The 21,460-nt window shown below is 42.8% G+C and overlaps 1 protein-coding gene across 2 annotated transcripts in view; it reads right to left on the bottom strand.

Moving 5' to 3' along the window:
* The window catches only part of LOC106564835 (ERO1-like protein beta), a 31,988-nt gene extending 13,858 nt beyond the window's left edge, over positions 1–18,130 (bottom strand). The window contains exons 1-4 of one of the 2 annotated variants that reach the window (XM_014131270.2): positions 17,599–18,130; positions 14,557–14,676; positions 12,967–13,050; positions 12,534–12,575 (exon numbers count right to left, since the gene is read on the bottom strand). In XM_014131270.2, coding sequence (XP_013986745.1) covers positions 12,534–12,575; positions 12,967–13,050; positions 14,557–14,676; positions 17,599–17,769 — 417 coding nt within the window. In that variant the 5' untranslated portion in view covers positions 17,770–18,130. Of the gene's footprint in view, positions 1–12,533; positions 12,576–12,966; positions 13,051–14,556; positions 14,677–16,408; positions 16,714–17,598 lie in introns of those variants that run through there. The other variant, XM_014131271.2, reaches the window with a different exon arrangement.
* Between the last annotated feature and the right edge of the window lie 3,330 nt (positions 18,131–21,460).

The raw sequence follows: 21,460 nt of genomic DNA, 5'->3' as shown, positions 1-21,460 counted from the left end.
AGTGACATGGCAGGAGATGTTTTGAAACAATTACTGCTTCGCGTACAAGCCAGTGAATTCTATGCGTTACAGCTGGATGAGTAAACAGACGTGGTGTGGGCCTGGCACAGATCCTGGTATATGTCCGTTACGTTTATTGGGGGGGGGGGGGTCAATTAAGGAAGACATCCTCTTCTGCAAACCATTGGAAACCAGGACAACATGAGAGGATATTTTTAAAGTACTGGACAGCTTTGCGACATCAAATGGACTTTGGTGGTCAAGAGGCCGGCGGAGATACAATCTTCGGCAAAATCATTCGCAAGGAGATTCCTGCTAAAATAATGACGGCATTTTGGAAAGTTGTGGGATGGTCATTCGGTCTTAGACGGATGTCCCTTCCTTTGATTGTACTGTACTGATGGCACAAAAGCCATGACAGGGAGACATAGTGGAGTGGTAATGCACGTGCAAGCAGTTGGGTAGACTGCAGAATCCACAGAGAGGCTCTTGTTGCCAAGGGAATGCCTGACAGCTTGAAAAACGTTTTGGACACGACAGTGAAAACGGTTAACTTTGTTAAAGCAAGTCCCCTGAACTCTCGTGTATTTTCTGCATTATGCAATGATGTGGGCAGCGATCATGTAACACTTTTACAACATACAGAAGTGCACTGGTTATCAAGGTATAAAGTATTGACACATTTTTTTTAAATTGAGAGACGAGCTTAAAGTTCTTTACTGACCATAATTTTCACTTGTCTGACCACTTGCATGATGACAAGTTTCTCACACGACTGGCCTATCTGAGTGATGTTTTTTCTCACCTGAAAGATCTGAATCTAGGATTACAGGGATTCTCCGCAACTATATTCAATGTGCGGGACAAAAATTGAGGCTATGATTAAGAAGTTGGAGCTCTTCTCTGTCTGCATTAACAAGGACAACACACAGGTCTTTCTATCATTGTATGATTTTTTTGTGTGCAAATGAACTCAAGCTTACGGACAATGTCAAATGTGATATAGCGAAGCATCTGAGTGAGCTGGGTGCGCAATTACGCAGGTACTTTACCAAAACGGACGACACAAACAACTGGATTCGTTATCCCTTCCAGTCCACTTACCAATATCTGAACAAGAGAGCCTCATCGAAATTGCAACAAGAGGTTCTGTGAAAATGTAGCTCAATCAGAAGCAGCTGCCAGATTTCTGGATAGGACTGCGCTCAGAGTTTCTTGCCTTGGCAAATCGCGCTGTTAAGACACTGATGCCCTTTGCAACCACATACCTATGAGAGTGGATTCTCAGCCCTCACTAGCATGAAAACTAAATACAGGCACAGACTGTGATTGGGAAATTATTTAAGACCGACTCTCTCCAATACAACCCAACATAACCCAGCAGAGTTATGTGCATCCTTTCAAGCACACCCTTCTCATTAACCTGTGGTGAGTTATTCACAATTTTTGATGAACAAATAAGGTTTTATATGTAAGATGGCTAAATAAAGAGCAAAATGTATTATTATTATTTGTGCCCTGGTCCTATAACAGCTCTTTGTCACTTCCCATGAGGCGGGTTGTGACAAAAACGCACTCATTCTTATGTTTAATAAATGTATCATATGGTGCGTGTGTAGCAGGCTTACAATGACGGAAAAAAACAACATTTGAGAGTGCGCTGACCCTGGTGCTTGAAGGGTCATGTTTGAAGGGGTACGGGACTATAAAAAGTTTTGGAACCACTGCGTTAGGAGATAATTGCGTTCTTCATTTCACTTGTCACATTATTTTGTAGCTTACAGTAGTCCCCAGTCACGTGGTGTTTGTTTACAAGCACACAACAAGAGACCCTTGTGAGTCCCTCACTGCCATGCAGCATGCGCCAACTAAATGTTTGCCAACTAGATATCTTATAACTATTAAGTTAACTGTGCTAAATGGTCTGCAGTTCTGTATTTGGTTTGCTAATTTAGTAGCTAGTTAGCTATCTAGCAAAGTGGTTAGCTTCTTCCAAAATCAAGCATTTGCTTGGTAACAGCAAATAATACCCTCCTGGATCAAGATCCTTGCTGGCTAATATTAGTTTTGTGCGTGCAACCAGGTGCACAACTTTCAATGTTTTATCATTGCAATGTTATAGAAAACACAGCGACAGTGTGCTTTAGGACCATGCAGACGCTTCCCAGCTGTCAGGTAAACTGTTTGGAGTGTTCAGCCGCTGGATTTAGAACCCCCCGGACATCAAAGAGCGGGCTGAGTTGAGCATAGTTCAGTGTGTACATGTTGCTCTCTTTCACTGAGTTTTAAAACCATGCAGACCAGAAACTGGCTACTCTTAGTTGACTGATGTAGCTGGCAAGGTAACTTCTGTTTAACTTAACAGAAAAAACGAGTGTTTATTCGCAGTGCTGAGCTAGTATTGTAACTGACATGTACAGTAACGTTAAACATTATCTAATTCCCTCTCGACTGAGGTGAATAAGCTACGCTAGCTAGTAGTACCTACCACAGCCAGGTCAGCTCCAGCCTCTAGTTATCTGTCAGTTAGATAGTAATAATAGCCACCTCATATCGCTAACAGCTGTTGTTTGTATGGAAAGGTTTTGTAGCCTTTGTTTTGTCCTTTTTCAGAAGTAAATTAACTTGGCTAGCTTTCGCCGGTTAAATGTACCGAGCTGGCCAATCACACTAGACCTGAATCAAACAATGAAACCATTGGCCAAATGATTGACGTTTTTTCAGTGCAATGTGAGTTTTATTAGTCAATATGGCATTGTAAACATTATTGATCTGTCAGTTTCCCTAGCTAATTCCCTACTTTTCACTCTGACACAGCAATAAACAGCTCTAACGTTGCAGGCTTCACTGTCATGGTGCACAGTAAAAGTTTGCGCGGGACCAATTTCTTCATCCTGCTCCCGACTCTCATCCACTACCGCAAAAACTGGTCCCAAACCCAACCGCAGTCCCGCAATGTTATTTTAGGCGTATGTGACGCAGCTCACTTGCCATGGATGTTCCCAGAAATTTTGCGCCCTAAAGGCAATGTAAAATTAGCAAAAATAACTTAAGAAATAGGTTTTAAATTACTAGAGATTTTCACACGGCCCTTATATTGTATTACTGGGCTATATCAGCCAATATGCTAGATGTAGTTTCAAGAAAGCAGAGTTGGAGAGACTTGCAATTTCTCTTGAGCTATTTTTATAGCCTACCTTTTAGGAGTGGGAAGATTTTCAGATGGCGAAATATGGGTGATCAATATTTAGGCCCATTTCTACGCAATGTAATCATAGGCTTATTTAGGAAGTACATTAGCTTGGAAAGATAACTGGCCCGTGTTTTTCCGCCCAGGCATAGGCTATCGGCTCCTCTATTTAATTGAGACCATACGCATAACTGATCGCGCAGGTATGGCTAATGAACAGGAAGCAGCAAGAATGATGACAACGACACTTGCTACGTTTTGCATAGGCCTATATGATATAGCCCATCTTTAGGAGGACGATTTGCAGGCAGAGACAAATAAATGGGTAATCAATACATATTGAAAATGAAAAGGCGCAATGCTCGCTCACCATAGTAGCCTAACCTATGGGCGCGTTGAGCGTTTTATTTTTCAATGAGGATTATATTTTTTGATTGCACTTCGACTCACGTTGGTTGAGAGCCCTCCACTTCTTAACATTATCAATATTTATTTACAGGCCCTGTAGTAATGGATACAGATGAGTTTGAATGGCCAGTCATGGTCATATCATCTCAGACATAAATTACTGCAGTTTATTAAGGCCATCCACAGAATGGATCCACAGAACTATATGCCAGTGAAACTGATTTACATGCACTCAGAAATGTCATTCCCCTGCTGGAGGCGTAAAACACAAAAGGGGACATATTTGCATATGTTATGGTCTTGTGAAGGCTGGCTGAATTCTGGCAAAGGGTATGCTCTTATCTCAGCATGTCCACAGATTCTCCCTTCTCCATGTTTTTGTTTGTTTGGAAATGTTGATTCTGGAGACTTAAGAAATGTATTGCCATTAATTGGAAGGTTGCTTATCCTCCCACAATGGCAAGTTACAGTGCATTGGGAAAGTATTCAGACCTTGACTTTTTCCACATTTTGTTACATTACAGCCTTATTCTAATATCAAATATTTTAAAAAAAATCTCAATCTACACACAATACCCCATAACGTCAAAGCGAAAAAAGTATTTAAAAAAATGTTTGCTCATTCATTCATATATATATATATATATATATATATATATATATATATATATATATATATATATACTGCTCAAAAAAAATAAAAGGGAACACTTAAACAACACATCCTAGATCTGAATGAAAGAAAAAATCTTATTAAATACTTTTTTCTTTACATAGTTGAATGTGCTGACAACAAAATCACACAAAAATAATCAATGGAAATCCAATTTATCAACCCATGGAGGTCTAGATTTGGAGTCACACTCAAAATTAAAGTGGGAAACCACACTACAGGCTGATCCAACTTTGATGTAATGTCCTTAAAACAAGTCAAAATGAGGCTCAGTAGTGTGTGTGGCCTCCACGTGCCTGTATGACCTCCCTACAACGCCTGGGCATGCTCCTGATGAGGTGGCGGATGGTCTCCTGAGGGATCTCCTCCCAGACCTGGACTAAAGCATCCGCCAACTCCTGGACAGTCTGTGGTGCAACGCGGCGTTGGTGGATGGAGAGAGACATGATGTCCCAGATGTGCTCAATTGGATTCAGGTCTGGGGAACGGGCAGGCCAGTCCATAGCATCAATGCCTTCCTCTTGCAGGAACTGCTGACACACTCCAGCCACATGAGGTCTAGCATTGTCTTGCATTAGGAGGAACCCAGGGCCAACCGCACCAGCAGATGGTCTCACAAGGGGTCTGAAGATCTCATCTCGGTACCTAATGGCAGTCAGGCTACCTCTGGCGAGCACTTGGAGGGCTGTGCGGCCCCCCAAAGAAATGCCAGCCCACACCATGACTGACCCACCGCCAAACTGGTCATGCTGGAGGATGTTGCAGGCAGCAGAACGTTCTCCACGGCATCTCCAGACTCTGTCACGTCTGTCACATGCTCAGTGTGAACCTCCTTTCATCTGTGAAGAGCACAGGGCGGCAGTGGCGATTTTGCCAATCTTGGTGTTCTCTGGCAAATGCCAAACGTCCTGCACGGTGTTGGGCTGTAAGCACAACCCCCACCTGTGGACGTCGGGCCCTCATACCACCCTCATGGAGTCTGTTTCTGACCGTTTGAGCAGACACATGCACATTTGTGGTCTGCTGGAGGTCATTTTGCAGGGCTCTGGCAGTGCTTCTCCTGCTCCTCCTTGCACAAAGGCGGAGGTAGCGGTCCTGCTGCTGGGTTCTTGCCCTCCTACGGCCTCCTCCACGTCTCCTGATGTACTGGCCTGTCTCCTGGTAGCGCCTCCATGCTCTGGACACTACGCTGACAGACACAGCAAACCTTCTTGCCACAGCTCGCATTGATTGCCATCCTGGATGAGCTGCACTACCTGAGCCACTTGTGTGGGTTGTAGACTCCGTCTCATGCTACCACTAGAGTGAAAGCACCGCCAGCATTCAAAAGTGACCAAAACATCAGCCAGGAAGCATAGGAACTGAGAAGTGGTCTGTGGTCCCCACCTGCAGAACCACTCCTTTATTGGGGGTGTCTTGCTAATTGCCTATAATTTCCACCTGTTTTCTATTCCATTTGCACAACAGCATGTTAAATTTATTGTCAATCAGTGTTGCTTCCTAAGTGGACAGTTTGATTTCACAGAAGTGTGATTGACTTGGAGTTACATTGTGTTGTTTAAGTGTTCCCTTTATTTTTTTGAGCAGTATATATATATATATATATATATATATATATATATATATAAAAAATACCTTATTTACATAAATAAGTATTCAGACCCTTTGCTATGAGACTCAAAATTGAGATCAGGTGCATACTGTTTCCATTTATCATCCTTGAGATGTTTCTACAACTTCATTGGAGTTCACCTGTGGTAAATTCAATTGATTGGACATGATTTGGAAAGGCACACGCCTGTCTATATAAGGTCCCACAGTTGACGGTGCATGCCAGAGCAAAAACCTAGCCATGAGGTCGAAGGAATTATCTTTAGAGCTCCGAGACAGGATTGTGTCGAGGCACAGCTCTATGGAAGAGAACCAAAAAATGTCTGCAGCACTGAAGGTCCCCAAGAACACAGTGGCCTCCATCATCCTTGCATGAAAGAAGTTTGGAACCACCAAGACTCTTCCTAGAGCGGGCCGCCCGGCCTAACTGAGCAATCGGGGGAGAAGGGCCTTGGTCAGGGAGGTGACCAAGAACCTGATGGTCACTCTGACAGAGCTCCAGAGTTCCTCTGTGGAGATGGGAGAACCGTCTAGAAGGACAACCATTTTTGCAGCACTCCACCAATCAGGTCTTTAAGGTAGAGTGGCCAGATAGAAGCCACTCCTCAGTTAAAGGCACATGAGAGCCCACTTGGGGTTTGCCAAAAGGCACCTAAAGGACTCTCAGACCATGAGAAATAAGATTCTCTGGTCTAATGAAACCAAGATTGAACTCTTTGGCCTGAAAGCCAAGCATCATGTCTGGAGGAAACCTAGCACCATCCCTAGGGTGAACAATGGTAGTGGCAGCATCATGCTGTGGGGATGTTTTTGAGCAGCAGGTACTGGGAGACTAGTCAGGATAGAGGGAAAGATGAACGAAGCAAAACAGAGATCCTTGATGAAAACCTGCTCCAGAGTGCTCAGGACCTCAGACTGGGACGAATGTTCACCTTCCAACAGGACAACCACCTTAAGCACGCAGCCAAGACAATGCAGGAGTGGCTTCGGGACAAGTTTCTAAATGTCATCGAGTGGCCCAGCCAGAGCCCGGACTTGTAAGCGATCTAACATCTCTGGAGAGACCTGAAAATAGCTGTGCAGCGACACCCTCCATCCAACCTGACAGAGCTTGAGAAGATCTGCAGAGAAAAATGGGAGAAACTCCCCAAATACAGGTGTGCCAAGCTTGTAACGTCATATCCAAGAAGACTCGAGGCTGTAATTGAGATCCTTCATTAAATAGTACCCGCAAACACCAGATAAATGGGCCTCTGTACGCCTATGTAGATATTCCATTAAAAATCTGCCATTTCCAGCTACAATAGTAATTTACAACATTAACAATGTCTACACTGTATTTCGGATCAATTTGATGTTATTTAATGGACAAAAAAAATGTTTCTTTCAAAAACAAGGACATTTCTAAGTGACCCAAAACTTTTGAACGGTAATGTAAGTATGTGCAAAGGGCATCAGTGTCTTAACAGCAATATTTGCCAAGGGAGGATACTCTGAGCGCAGCCTGATCCAGAAATCTGGCAGTGATCTGATTAAATAAAATTTCCACAGAACCGCTTGTTGCAATTTCGATGAGGCTCTCTTGTTCAGATATCGATAAGTGGACTGGAGGCAGGGCATGAAAGGGTTAACAAATCCAGGTCTTTGTGTCATCTGTTTCAGGAAAGTAATGGCGTAATTGTGCACCCAACTCAGGTGCGTCGCTGTATCACATTTGCACACAAAAAAATCATACAATGATGGAAAGACCTGTGTGTTGTCCTTGTTAATGCAGACAGAGAAGAGCTCCAACTTCTTAATCAAGAACTCAATTTTTGTCCCGCACATTGAATATAGTTGCGGAGAGTCCCTGTAATCCTAGATTCAGATCATTGAGGCGAGAAAAGCATCACCCAGATAGGCCAGTCGTGTGAGAAACTCGTCATCATACAAGCGGTCAGACAAGTGAAAATGACAGTCAGTAAAGAAAACTTTAAGCTCGTCTCTCAATTTAAAAAAGACGTGTCAATACTTTGCCCCTTGATAACCAGTGCACTTCTGTATGTTGTAAAAGCGTTACATGGTTGCTGCCCATATCATTGCATAGTGCAGAAAATACACGAGAGTTCAGGGGCCTTGCTTTAACAAAGTTAACCATTTTCACTGTAGTGTCCAAAATGTCTTTCAAGCTGTCAGGCATTCTCTTGGAAGCAAGAGCCTCTCGGTGGATGCTGCAGTCTACCCAAGTGGCATCGGGAGCAACTGCTTGCATGCGCATTACCACACCACTATGTCTCCCTGTCATGGCTTTTGCGCCATCAGTACAGACACCAACATGAGCAGCAGCTACGTTTGGCTACATACGTCCGTATGTGGAATTCCCCTGAGAGTAACGTGATTGGATGTAAATTATTTGACTAGGCTACCTGTATTTGACATTGTGTTGTTATTTCGCTGAACACTAGATGGTTAAAAAAAATTGGCAGTGAAATGAGGCTACTCAGGCGAGAAGAAAACCTGTGAACATGGACTGTGAACATTTTTTGGTTTGTTTGTTTTGAAATGTGAATCACATTTTTATTTGGCGTACCCCAGTTTGAGAATACCTGTCTTACAGTACGACTAAAGGAGTCTGTATTGAAAACATGCCCACGTCAAGGGAGATACCCATTTAGGCAATCCCTAGTTGCTGGGCTGCACAGTCCTGGCCCTGGGGGTGTGCCGTCCTGTGGGTTGTCACTCTGATCTTGGCCTAACACAACCGAAACAAATCCTTTATTGTTTCACTAAGATCCTAAAGCTGAGTGGGGTGGGTTGGCTGGGTTTGGGGACTGCAGGATGTTGGACCCCTAGGGACAAGACGGGGCGACCAAGCTATATTGTGTGCAAGTAAAAAGAGCTCTACAGTACTATTAGTCCTATGAGATTAATTATATAGAAGATATGCGGTTTCTGTGTGTTAATGTATATTTAAGGTGTATGTGGGTTTTTTTGTTTTGTTTTTTGTTTCCAAAACTTTCCCTTGGGAATTAAGAAAATTAAAAGGTGTGAACTAGGAAGGATATTGTGTTGAGAGTTGAGTTGACTAGACTGGTGGGGGTCAGGCATGCAGGTGGCTCGGCCTGGTTGGTCTTTCTGGCTGAAATTTGATATAGAGGACTTCTTAATGAAGACAATTCAAAAGTCTTTTTTAAAGAGTTTGTTAGGTGCAACACACTATTTATTATTGAATTACCTTCGATCTAGCTCAGTCTTATTAATCACTTAAATTTAACAATGATCTCTTACCTAGCTTCATGACTGTGGGCATTTTTGCTTACTTTTTATTCTAAATGGAGATGGCACATTGAATTGTGTAAAAATGCAGGCAATTAGCTTTAGATGCCCCAAACAAATTCACCAGGTTATGTCCCCCCCACTTCTAAAACTAAAGTGGTGACCCTGCATGCAACAAACTGTGAGTAGCGTTTTTGAGTTACTTGTAAAGTTTAGGTAAGAAACTGTACAAAATGTGATCATTCTTTATGAGGATCCCTTAGTACTTGTTAGCATGTTGTTAGCATAGTGGTAAGTGACGTTTTTTTATATATATAAATACCTGCAGTCAACTTGTCCACTAGGTAATAGATAAGCCAGATTGCGTTCATCATTTCGGCCGTTAAATCATTTTTCATTATGAAGCTTACCGGTACTAGTTCCCCAAAAACAGCGGTTTGAGCCAATCGTGTTTGTTTACAAAGAAGCACAACGAGCAACATGGGTGAGTCACTCCTGCAGCACAACTTAAGTGAGGTGATCAAGTTACACTTGTATGAAATTCACTACTGTTTGCCAGCTATATATCCTATAACTATTAAGTTAACTATAAATAAATTCTCTCCAGCTGGGTTTTTACTAACTTGTTAATTTTGATAACTTGCTAATGTTAGCTTGCAAGATCAAGCTTATTGGAGCAGCAGAGACCATCCCCTCCTGTATTAAGTTCCCTGCTGCATAATATTTGTTTTGTGCGTGCTACAAACTGTGTTTTGCGATACTTGCATAACTTCATGAGCTGGGTTGTCTGTCCTAGTAGTAAATGTTTGCATGCACTCATTAGCATTTACCTAGCATCCGCTATGAGTATTCCTTAGTACTTGTTAGCATTTTGTTAGCAATTTTGGTAAGTGACGTCTTAGGAGCTTTTTTAACGTTATAATTATGCACTACCGGTAATACAGTATATCCCGGATGGCACAAGCACGGTGTGAAGGTATGGAAATCTGGATACTGCTCAACCCTAGGACATATCCCTGCAATTTAGCTGGTGCATCATTTAAATATTAATTGAATTGAAATGTAAACTTCCAATTACTACCACAAAGATGGCCACTAGTCCACCCACCATCAAACGTCAATTGAAATGGGAATGTCTACTCTATTATCTCTATTTCAATAGGTTTCCTATGGAAGATTGGCAGTATAATTTAAAACAAAAGATATTCTTATTTAAAGCTGATGTGTGGACCTCCAACCATCCTTGTGCTACCATTTATTTGAAAGTTGACATTTCAAATTGTATTGCCATTTAAGATCATGTATCACCCAAAACACGACATCCAACCTGTATTCAAGATCATGCTGATGCTGCCACAACACAAACACCTCAGATGATGTAAAATCGGGTCTAAAATACAACATATAGGTAAAACAAAATGTATGTCATTGTCACAAAATTGTACAATAGTTTGACAACCCTGTCTATAATTTAAAAACTTATATCAAACTCAACCTTCTATCTTTTCCAGTGATGAAGACATGGATGTCTCATGGTAGGGAGGGGTATGGGTCATCTATGTGCACCTCTATCTCCTAAATGTTTTGGCATTTAAGCCCAAAAAGCTACTTTCTGACCACTTCTACCATAAATATGTATTAATAAACGTTTCGTTAAAATCAAAAGGGGTGCAGTCAAAAGGTGATTGAAATCAAATGGAACGACTCATCTTTGTTATCAATTAGGCTAGGCTAAATCCGTCATATAGGGCTCCCTACTCTGCATACTTCAACTTGAGTTCTTCACACACTGTCTGCAATAGGACTAAACTTTTTAAATAGAAGGTCAGTCAAGAAAAAAAAATGCCTGAGGGGCTAAACAAATTGGTTAAGCTAATGCCACTAGCAACGAAGCATTAAAAGCTAAATAAACAACTCTAATGTGCACAGTCAGCTAATGTTTCGTCACGACCTCACACACAAGCACCTGCTGTGCTTTTTCCTGCGGCATGGCCACGTCGCCAGCCACATAGCGTCTCTAGCCAACGCTGCCTAGAATATGCTAGACAGTTTTCCCTCTGTGCCTCCAGCTGTGGGAGAGCACCACCACAGCTCTAACTGCGAATTTAAAATCAGCCTTTTGCCTCACACGTCTCCCGTAGCACACTTAGCGCTAACCCCTAACACTGGGGGTGATGTGGCAAAAATCCTCATACAACAGACCACACAATAAGGGACCAGAGACCTCGGGAGGTCAAGCCAGATGTGGCTAATAAACTACTGAAAAGTTTTGAAGAGCTGTCTGGCTTAACGCTGTTGGTCGAAAATCTTTGAGATGAGGTTGATTTCATTAAAGGTGAAAAACAATAAACCTTGCCCTGTACATTATGTAGCCTATAGCCATGTAACTACCCCTATCATATATATAGCCCCTGCTGGAGTGGAAAGTGTGAAAAAGCCATGGGACTAAATACACCAAACTAGGAGCCCATTGAAAAGCTCAACCGATGTGTCCAAACATCAACTTTTCCCACTAACTAAAGATACAGCAGAATTTGACCTTGACTGGCAATCAGTCCAGATGTCCAACAAACACTGGTGGGTCATTGCAAGACAAACAGAAGGCACTACGCCAGGGTCGTGTTCATTAGGGCACATAAAAAAACACTTTGCAGAAGAGAAGAAAAACAAGCATTTGTAATTGGACAAAATCAGATAGTACCTACCGGCTTCACTCCTTTTCGTGCCTACTGAACACGACCCAAGTGTTCGCCAACAAACATGTCCCTCGCTTACCCCTACCACAGGAGATAGCCAGGAGGACAGAGAGTAATGAGCTATTTCAGTGGCCACTAAGTATGGAATCAGCAGCCAAGACAGACAGAGAGAATGCGTCCCAAATAACAACCTATTCCCAAAGGCCCAAAGGGTTCTGGTCAAAAGTAGAGTACTATATAAGGAATAGAGTGCCATTTTGGACGTAACCTAGTCAGAAAGTGCTGGAACAAGCACACACACTATTTACCTGGCCACACTGTGACAAGGCAAACAAACGCTTGCTTCTCTTTCCTATTTCTGTCTGCTCTCTAGAGGTAGCCTAGCCTACATGTACATAACACTCCAGAGACCCTCAGTTAAATCAGATATAAAATAGAACATGTTTTAGAACATATCCAACTATTATACATCCTTCCAACCATCAATTTACACAGTATTCTGTTTAACTTACTCCTTTGCCCTAATTATTTTAGAACACAGTAAGCACACTCCTGTTTCTTTGCCATATTGCATGAAAATCAAGAGTGCATATGGTATATTCTCTTTCCTTTCATTTTAACATGTTTGTAGAGTGTGTTTGTATTCATTACAGTTGAATGACTGCGTGAACGTTGCCTGTCTGGGGAGTGACCGCCTTACCCTATTGTAGTTTCCAGACTTAATTCCCACTGGAATCTTGCTCTGTAAACAAACACACACAAAGAAAACCGATGGGACAGGTGAACATCACTGTCAACGCCGAAAGCAGGTCACAGAGGCTAGCTATAACTAACAGAAAACAAAGATTACAATACAAAGACTCGGGAAACAGTATATTAACAATTGTAAATTAACCCACTAGGGGTTAGGGGCCCTTGCCCTGGTCTCTTCTTGTAGGCCTAGAACTAAAAGAATTAGAGTGATTAGCAATATACTAATAATAGCTCCACCTTGTTGTAGCCTACGTGGAATTTTCACCACATTGCCAATACTTATTTAACCATTTCAGACCTACAGGAGGTGCCTGTGGGTAATGAATACTAGAAGTCGATTTGGAGACCAACGTAGATAATTGTGGGTCGGTTGAACTGACCTCTGGGCAGGGCTCCACTTGGCAGTCCTTGATGGAGCAGTGGCCATCGTCAGCCCAGAAGGGACAGGGCCTATTCAGGTTGACCTGTGGAGAAGAAAAGAGAAGAGTTGGGATGGCATGGTATATGCTATAAAAGTGACTGCGTCACACAGAGATGTGATGTGTTGGAGACAGGCAAGACAGAACAGCTAGGCTAAATTCACTGTTTTCCCAATTTAGACATATGTATGAGCATAAGTGTCTCAAATAATGATGTTAACAAATGACTCAGATTCTCTTTCCGTTGACGTGTGCCAGAGACCAGCTCCGTCGTAAACGCCACAGGGAATAGTCGCTGCTGGTGACCTTTTTCCATTCATGCTCGTCATTGGACACGTCAACCTCATACGAAGGCCACAGTATGAGGAGAATACTTCATAATTATAAAAAAGGTGACACCGTCTGTGGGTTCAAAAGTGTCGCTCAGTCAATGGGATGGTGACTACTAGAGCAGCAGATTACTAACCAGCGGCAGTGGAAGACAGAAACTTAACCGGATTATCACACTAGGGGCCAGATGAGTATTCTGAAAATATTAATGATGTTCCTATGAGTCCATTCTTCCTTTTCAGAGTTCATGATGGGATGTTCACAGTGGGAAAAGGGCCTTTAGAATGAGGTAGCTTGGTGTGTATGAATGGTGTATGAACGCAACAGCTGGACTCACACTGAGTGATTGTTCTTTTACTGCCTTTGTGAAAAGATTAAGTGACTCAAATGGGCCTCAATGTTTCTTATGGATGCTAGGTGTTGGGAAAGCGTTCGAGCAGTTATACAAATGTAACAGCACTCTGTCCCCTGTTATCAGAGAGAATGATATCATATTTGCATCAGGTTCTACATATGAGCAACTCGTAAGACTGTCTAGAGAAGCAAAAGAGGATGATTGGGAAAGAGGGATGACAAGGTTTGTCAGCACTGGACTGGACCTACTGTATTTCCCTTTAAGATTCAGTTACATCCACACGGTGATGTCATCCTCATGGATTCTTTCTAATACCTAGGTTTCAGTATGAGGAGCATCTAATTTTCACACTTACTATACCTGACAAGTATCCCATACCATAATTAGAACGTACGGTCAATTAGTTTTTGCTTTAACAAGTGCCCAAGCAAGTTTTTCCTGGTCAGGGTGTATTCATTAGAGCACACTGTTTTGCAACGGAAAATGTTTTGCAACAAAAACAAGCCTTTCTTATAGAAGGGTTGGCTTAACACGTCGCAAAAACAATGCGCAAGCATCAATGAGGCAGAAGGCCGTGTGGGGTTATGATTCTGAACAGTCAGATAGTTAGCAACAATAACAAGAAGCTGCCATGTTGGGAATCGTAGGAGGCTCGTTGCGATGTTGTTTTGACTCATGTCATGCCTATGCTAATATGGCTAAAATTAGCCATATTAGCGTCGATGCTCTCAAGACAGTCGTGAAGCGGGCACATGGCGGATGTGTCGTTACCTACCCTTACCATCTGGGGGCGGCCCATCAGGAAGTCCAGGATCAAGATGCAGAGGGGGTGTTTAGTCCTCTCTGCAAGTCTATTTAGTACTTACCCTGTAGTACCTGAAGTAGTCTCTCTCGGTCAGCTTCTGAATGCGGGGGTAGATCTTGAAGTTGTTGAAGACATCGATGCTCTCAATGTCACAGAAGCAGTCATCCAAGACGCCTGTCAACTGAGGGAAACACGGAGAACGCCTTAAGAATTAAGGTACACCAGTGTTCATTTTAGTACACCATAACTGACTAAATAGACCCAGGAAAAACAATAACTAAACAAAAAAGATTGTTCATTTCAGTTGACTAAAACGAGACACGACTAAATTATCTCTGTAGATAAAATCAGACTACTAAGTGGACTGGACAAGCGTTTTTGGAGAGATTGAGAGCTTTTCAGTAATAAGCACAATTAATACTAACAGTACAGATGTGCAGCACGGCTCTGTTCAGCAGTGCGAAGAACCCGCCACACACAGCCTAGCCTACATCAGCTGGTGAGCTGCAGGGGAAAAAGCGGTGAATGTGGGCAGGTTAGGCAGACAGGCTCCGCTCAAGCGCCACCGCCGATTATACACATCGCACAGGTGACTCTTTTGTTTCCCTGTAGCTAACCAGTCACCACCACACACCCTTTGCCTGGTTAAGAAACACATGCTGCTTTACGAAATTAAAAACAATAGCAGCATTAAGTTTAATAGTAAAACAAGTCTAGCTTGTTTCTAGCCATTACCGCTCAAATGAAATGATCCACATTAGCCACGCTATTATGTTCAATCGTGCATTGGCGGGCCGCATTTTATATTCATAAAGCATATCATGGGCTGCTTTAAAACTAGGCTACTTGCAGACCAAACCGTTAACCATTTGTTTAGGGTACACCTTGTTGGGGTGAAATTGCACAAAATAAAATAATGCAGTGCGTTATGTGATAACACTCCGCTCTGAAGCAGCGTTGGCTCGTCAAAGTGGCTATCGGAGGGTCTAATTAGGCCCTAAACCCTCCATAATATTCCCTCCTTCAGCTTTGGGACACTTTGGTGCAAATGGAGGGCCGTGGGGCGGGGGGAAGTGGGTGATATGGGATTCAGCCAGGGGGGGGGGGGGGGGGCAGAGATAGAGAGGGACAGAACGAGGGCAAAAGCTTGCCTGCAAATCTTAACTTCCTCTTACATTTTGCCTACTTTAAAACTGCCACATACTCTCAAACACCACAAAACACTTAAGCAGCATGACGTTTGTCCCAGCTGCCGGTTGAGGTTGTTGACCAAAATTTGGTTACCAAAACATTTACCATTCTCCCTCCACCTTTTCATACATTTGATACCTGTGAACAATCGGCTTTATTCTCCCACGCATAATGAAATAGACAGCTGCTTTGTGAAAGAAAGTCTGCGTTGGTCTGGTCCAGAAGACACCTAAGTCTTCCCACTCTCTCTCTCTCATCATAAAGTATTCAGGTCTAGACTCAATCAATGCAAATGGTGTCATAGAAAATATTTGTTAATCTCATTTCAGGAGTATATTCTAACTATAGTCGTATGAAAGGTATGTGGGTTACTGTCACCAAAGCAGAGACATACGCTATTTTATAAGAACAAGTTGCGCAAGACTGCATGTTGCAAGAATTCTTTGAAATTAAGTTCTCTTAGCACAGTGTAGACTATTCAGTCACTTTCACATCAGTGGTTGTGTGTCATGATGAGGAGAAAACCCGAGTAGCCTATCTGACCAGCTGTTACTGACAACTAGTTTCACCAACTGGCTACTATACAAAACAGCAGAAAGATGTTTCTCTTTCAGTTTATTCTATGTCATTGTGACAATATGTCAGAAATGTAACTAACTGTTGTACATTGACACAAGCATCATCATATAGCCCACAGCTGGAAACATAACCATATATCTGACCTCTGAGTGTAGCTGTCCAGAGAACGTGATGGGAAGCAGTGAAGCCATCCATAAGTAACAAAGTCCTCTGAGCATGCCGGTGAGTTCAAAACCATTGAGCAGTTTCCCTGGTTGTTGTTTATTAAAAATAGTTTAATTTTCCTATTTCTCTGAGGAGCTGCTATCTTTAACAGTAGTTTTAAATTACAAAACTAAGACCAGCCTTATGGACTGCTGTATCCTACTTCAACAGACAGGTGAGAGTTTGCCAGAGTTGATGGGAAGACTCTGACTAACCTGGGGATGAGCTGTCATTTCAGGCCACTTATTTTCCTCGTGCATAATTCTCCTGCCCAGGCCTCGCCTCCAAACAAGATATGTCTGCAGCTGTCAAACTTAGTCCCGCCTCTATACCTGACATTTGTAGTCTTCACTTCGATTCAAGGACATTTAAAACAAGTATTACTCACGGAAGAGAAGACTACATGTCCCACAAACTCATTGGAAGGAAACTTTAGTATGGCCAATCAGACGACACCACGTCTCGGTCTTCTCATATTACTCATGTGAGTGCAATTTGTTAGAAATAATAAAGACACGTGCCATAGTTTTAAAAAATTGATTGCAGTATGTGGGTCAAGTCAGCCGTCGATCACATAAACAACCAGTCAACTCAGTAGCTAACTTATTTCAAAAGTTGGCATGAATGACAAACATCAAGAAAAGATACATAGCACGACATAGGCATACAAACACGTGTGAGAATGGAAGTGGCAGATTTGGTGAATTATAATCAGATATTCGCATGATAAGGGAAAGTTCGACTATGACAATGGTAACGTTATTGAGTTGATATGCGCACAAGCACGAGATATTGGTTGTGTCAAATTACATTATACAGCAATTACAAACAACTGTTGAATTCAGGAAAAAGCTGGCTAAGAGTATCTTTATCCATACATTTTAACAATAATTTTTTACAAGTCAGTGTGTTTCGATTTGCAAGGCAAAATAAACCATATGATTAGGGTTAGATGTTATGCCCGGTTGTCCATAAAGTTGGATAAGGCAATGTTAGGGCGCCAGCAAGATATCTCGGTATGATGACGTCAAATTAACGTGACAGTAGAAAATGCTAGAAGACTGTTCCTCCAACGCAGTCATTTAGCCTTCCTAAACGGACATTGATATTGCAAGTTCAATGTACTTACGTGACAAAAACAGCTTTGGTCTTGACTGTCAGGAGCATCTTCTTTGGAAGAATATTGGTTGTTGTACGTTTTGACTCTGTTGTGAAACCAACCCAGAACAAAGACAAAGTCCCCAAATAACAACCACAACAAAACCAGAAGTCCTGCGGATTGTATCGTATTTTTTATCATCACTGATGCAAATGCAACGCGCCACGAAAGACAAAAACAAAGAACAGTTTTGAAATGTAGATGGATAGTTGGCAGGCTAGCTAATGATGATGTGCTACTAGCTAACGTCGTTAGGTAGTGCGCACTAGCAACAACAAACAGCGGAGAAAAGCTTCTTCGCTTGTCGTAATGATAAATGAAAGTCTCCAACCAAAGCTAACAGCTGTACAACTGTTTCTTCAGAAGTAACTTGTGATAATGTCTAGTATCACCAGTAGTCGTTGTAAATAATATGTACAAATCCGAAAATCCCAAGTTTTGCCATCTAAAAAAACAGTTGTCGACCCGAGACGATTGAAAAAAAAAATCAGCTACGGAAAGCAAAGGGGTACAGGTGAAGGACGTACAGTAAAAATGAATAAAATGTTACTGCGTGTTTTACATCCTGTGTGTATGCATGTGAAACGCATTCATGTGACTTGTTATAATAGCCAAATGAAAATACACTAATTTGTGGCAGTGTAGTTTCTGCAGCACTAGCTGATGTATTTTTTTCTTCATATCTAGTCTCCAGTTAGGTTTTCCTTAGGCCCTAAGGTTTAAAACATTGTCAGTGATGATTTGCACTGAGTTGGAAGATGCTGGCCAAAGAGACAATATCGAGATCTCTGCATCAGACCCTCTTGGGGAAAGGCTGATTGGCTGCAAGGCTGTTTGGTGAAAGGAGGAAGATGCTGATCCCTCCTCAGAGAATGGAGACTCTTCCTGGTCCTTTGCCAATTTTCCGAGGTGTGAGTACGAGGTCCTCACTCTGAAGGAGGAAGGAGTTCCTGTAGAGCGGCCTACCTACAGCACTATGGGGAGGAAGGACTCCAGCAGAAGCCAGTCCAGGACACTGCTTAAAGTGGCTGAAGTGGAGGACCATGATGATGCCGATGACAAGGAAATTGAGGCTTTCTCTACTGCAATGCCAAAGTTTTCTGCCTGGAAGAGGTTCCCCAACTACCTGAGGAAGAAGACAAGATCTTCCTCAGAGCAGACCCCCAGGGTGGAGAACCTGGACCAGGACAGGCTGCTGGATGTCCTATTGGCAGTTGTTTGAACTGTTCTGCAAGATAAAATAAAATGGCATTCTATTTTGCCTTGCACATAATAATAAAAATAAAGTGCCCTTTCCAACCTGGACAAAAGGAATGCCTACGTGAGAATGCTATTCATTGACTACAGCTCAGCGTTCAACACTATAGAGCCCTCAAAGCTCATCACTAAGCTAAGGACCCTGGGACTAAACAACTCCCTCTGCAACTGGATCCTGGACTTCCTGACGGTCTGCCCCCAGGTGGTAAGGGTAGGTAACAACACATCTGCCACACTGATTCTCAACACAGGGGCCCCTCAGGGGTGTGTGCTCAGTTCCCTCCTGTACTCCCTGTTCACCCATGACTGCATGGCCAAGCACGACTCCAACACCATCATTAAGTTTGCCGACGACACAACAGTGGTAGGCCTGATCACTGACAATGATGAGAGTGCCTATAGGGAGGAGGTCAGAGACCTGGCAGTGTGGTGACAGGATAACAATCTCTCCCTCAATGTGATCAAGACAAAGAAGATGATTGTGGACTACAGAAAAAGGAGGACCAAGCACACACCTATTCTCATCGACGGAGCTGTAGTGGAGCAGGTTGAGAGCTTCAAATTCCTTGGTGTCCACATCACCAACAAACTAACATGGTCCAAACACACCAAGACAGTCGTGAAGGGAGCACGACAACGCCTATTCCCTCTCAGGAGACTGAAAAGATTTGGCATGGGTCCTCAGATCCTCAAAAAATTATACAGCTGCACCATCGACAGCATCCTCCTGGTTGCATCACTGCCTGGTATGGCAACTGCTCAGCCTCTGACCGCAAGGCACTACAGAGGGTAGTGCGTATGGCCCAGTACATCACTGGGACCAAGCTTCCTGCCATCCAGGACCTCTATACCAGGCGGTGTCAGATGAAGGACCTAAAAATTGTCAAAGACTCAAGCCACCCTAGTCATAGACTGTTCTCTCTGCTACCGCACCACAAGAAGTACCGGAGCACAAAGTCTAGGTCAAAAAGGTTTCTTAACAGCTTCTACCTCCAAACCATAAGACTCTTGAACAGCTAATCAAATGGCTACCCGGATTATTTGCATTGTCCCCACCCCACCCCCAATTTTTACGCTGCTGCTACTCTCTGTTTATTATCCATGCATAGTCACTTTACCTCTACCTACAGTTGAAGTTGGAAGTTTACATACACTTAGGTTGGAGTCATTAAAACTTGTTTTTCAACCACTCCACAAACTATAGTTTTGGCAAGTCGGTTAGGATATCTACTTTGTGCATGACACAAGTAGTTTTTCCAACAATTGTTTACAGACGGATTATTTCACTTATAATTCACTGTATCACAATTCCAGTGGGTCAGAAGTTTACATACACAGTTGACTGTGCCTTTAAACAGCTTGGAACATTCCAGAAAATGATGTCATGGCTTTAGAAGCTTCTGATAGGCTAATTTACATCATTTGAGTCAATTGGAGGTGTACCTGTGGATGTATTTCAAGGCCTACCTTCAAACTCAGTGACTCTTTGCTTGACATCATGGGAAAATCAAAAGAAATCAGCCAAGACCTCAACAACAACAAAATTGTAGACCTCCACAAGTCTGGTTCATCCTTGGGAGCAATTTCCAGACGCCTGAAGGTACCACGTTCATCTGTACAAACAATAGTACGCAAGTATAAACACCATGGGACCACGCAGCCATCATACCGCTCAGGAAGGAGACGCGTTCTGTCTCCTAGGGATGAACATACTTTGGAGCGAAAAGTGCAAATCAATCCCAGAACAACAGCAAAGAACCTTGTGAAGATGCTGGAGGAAACAGGTACAAAAGTATCTATATCCACAGTAAAACGAGTCCTATATCGACATAACCTGAAAGGCCGCTCAGCAAGGAAGAAGCCACTGCTCCCAAACCGCCATAAAAAAGCCAGACTACGGTTTGCAACTGCACATGGGGACAAAGATCATACTTTTTGGAGAAATGTCCTCTGGTCTGATGAAACAAAAATAGAACTGTTTGGCCATAATGACCATCGTTATGTTTGGAGGAAAAAGGGGGAGGCTTGCAAGCCGAAGAACTCCATCCCAACCGTGGAGCACGGGGGTGGCAGCATCATGTTGTGGGGGGTGCTTTTCTGCAGGAGGGCTGGTGCACTTCACAAAATAGATGGCATCATGAGAGAGGAAAATTGTGGATATATTGAAGCAAATCTCAAGACATCAGTCAGGAAGTTAAAGCTTGGTCGCAAATAGGTCTTCCAAATGGACAATGACCCCAAGCATACTTCCAAAGTTGTGGCAAAATGGCCTACGGACAACAAAGTCAAGGTATTGCAGTGACATCACAAAGCCCTGACCTCAATCCTATAGAAACTTTGTGGGGCAGAACTGAAAAAGTGTGTGCGAGCAAGGAGGCCTACAAACCTGACTCAGTTACACCAGCTCCGTCAGGAGGAATGGGCCAAAATTCACTCAACTTATTGTGGGAAGGTTGTGGAAGGCTACTTGAAACGTTTGATCCAAGTTAAACAATTTCAAGGCAATGCTACCAAATACTAATTGAGTGTATGTAAACTTCTGACCCACATCAACAACAAGGTCAACATCTAATGC

The sequence above is a fragment of the Salmo salar genome, chromosome ssa12 (assembly GCF_905237065.1).
Source record: "Salmo salar chromosome ssa12, Ssal_v3.1, whole genome shotgun sequence".
NCBI classification, from domain to species: Eukaryota; Metazoa; Chordata; class Actinopteri; order Salmoniformes; family Salmonidae; genus Salmo; species Salmo salar.
The sequence above is the reverse complement of the archived record's forward strand: the minus strand, read 5'-3'. Positions and strand labels throughout refer to the sequence as shown.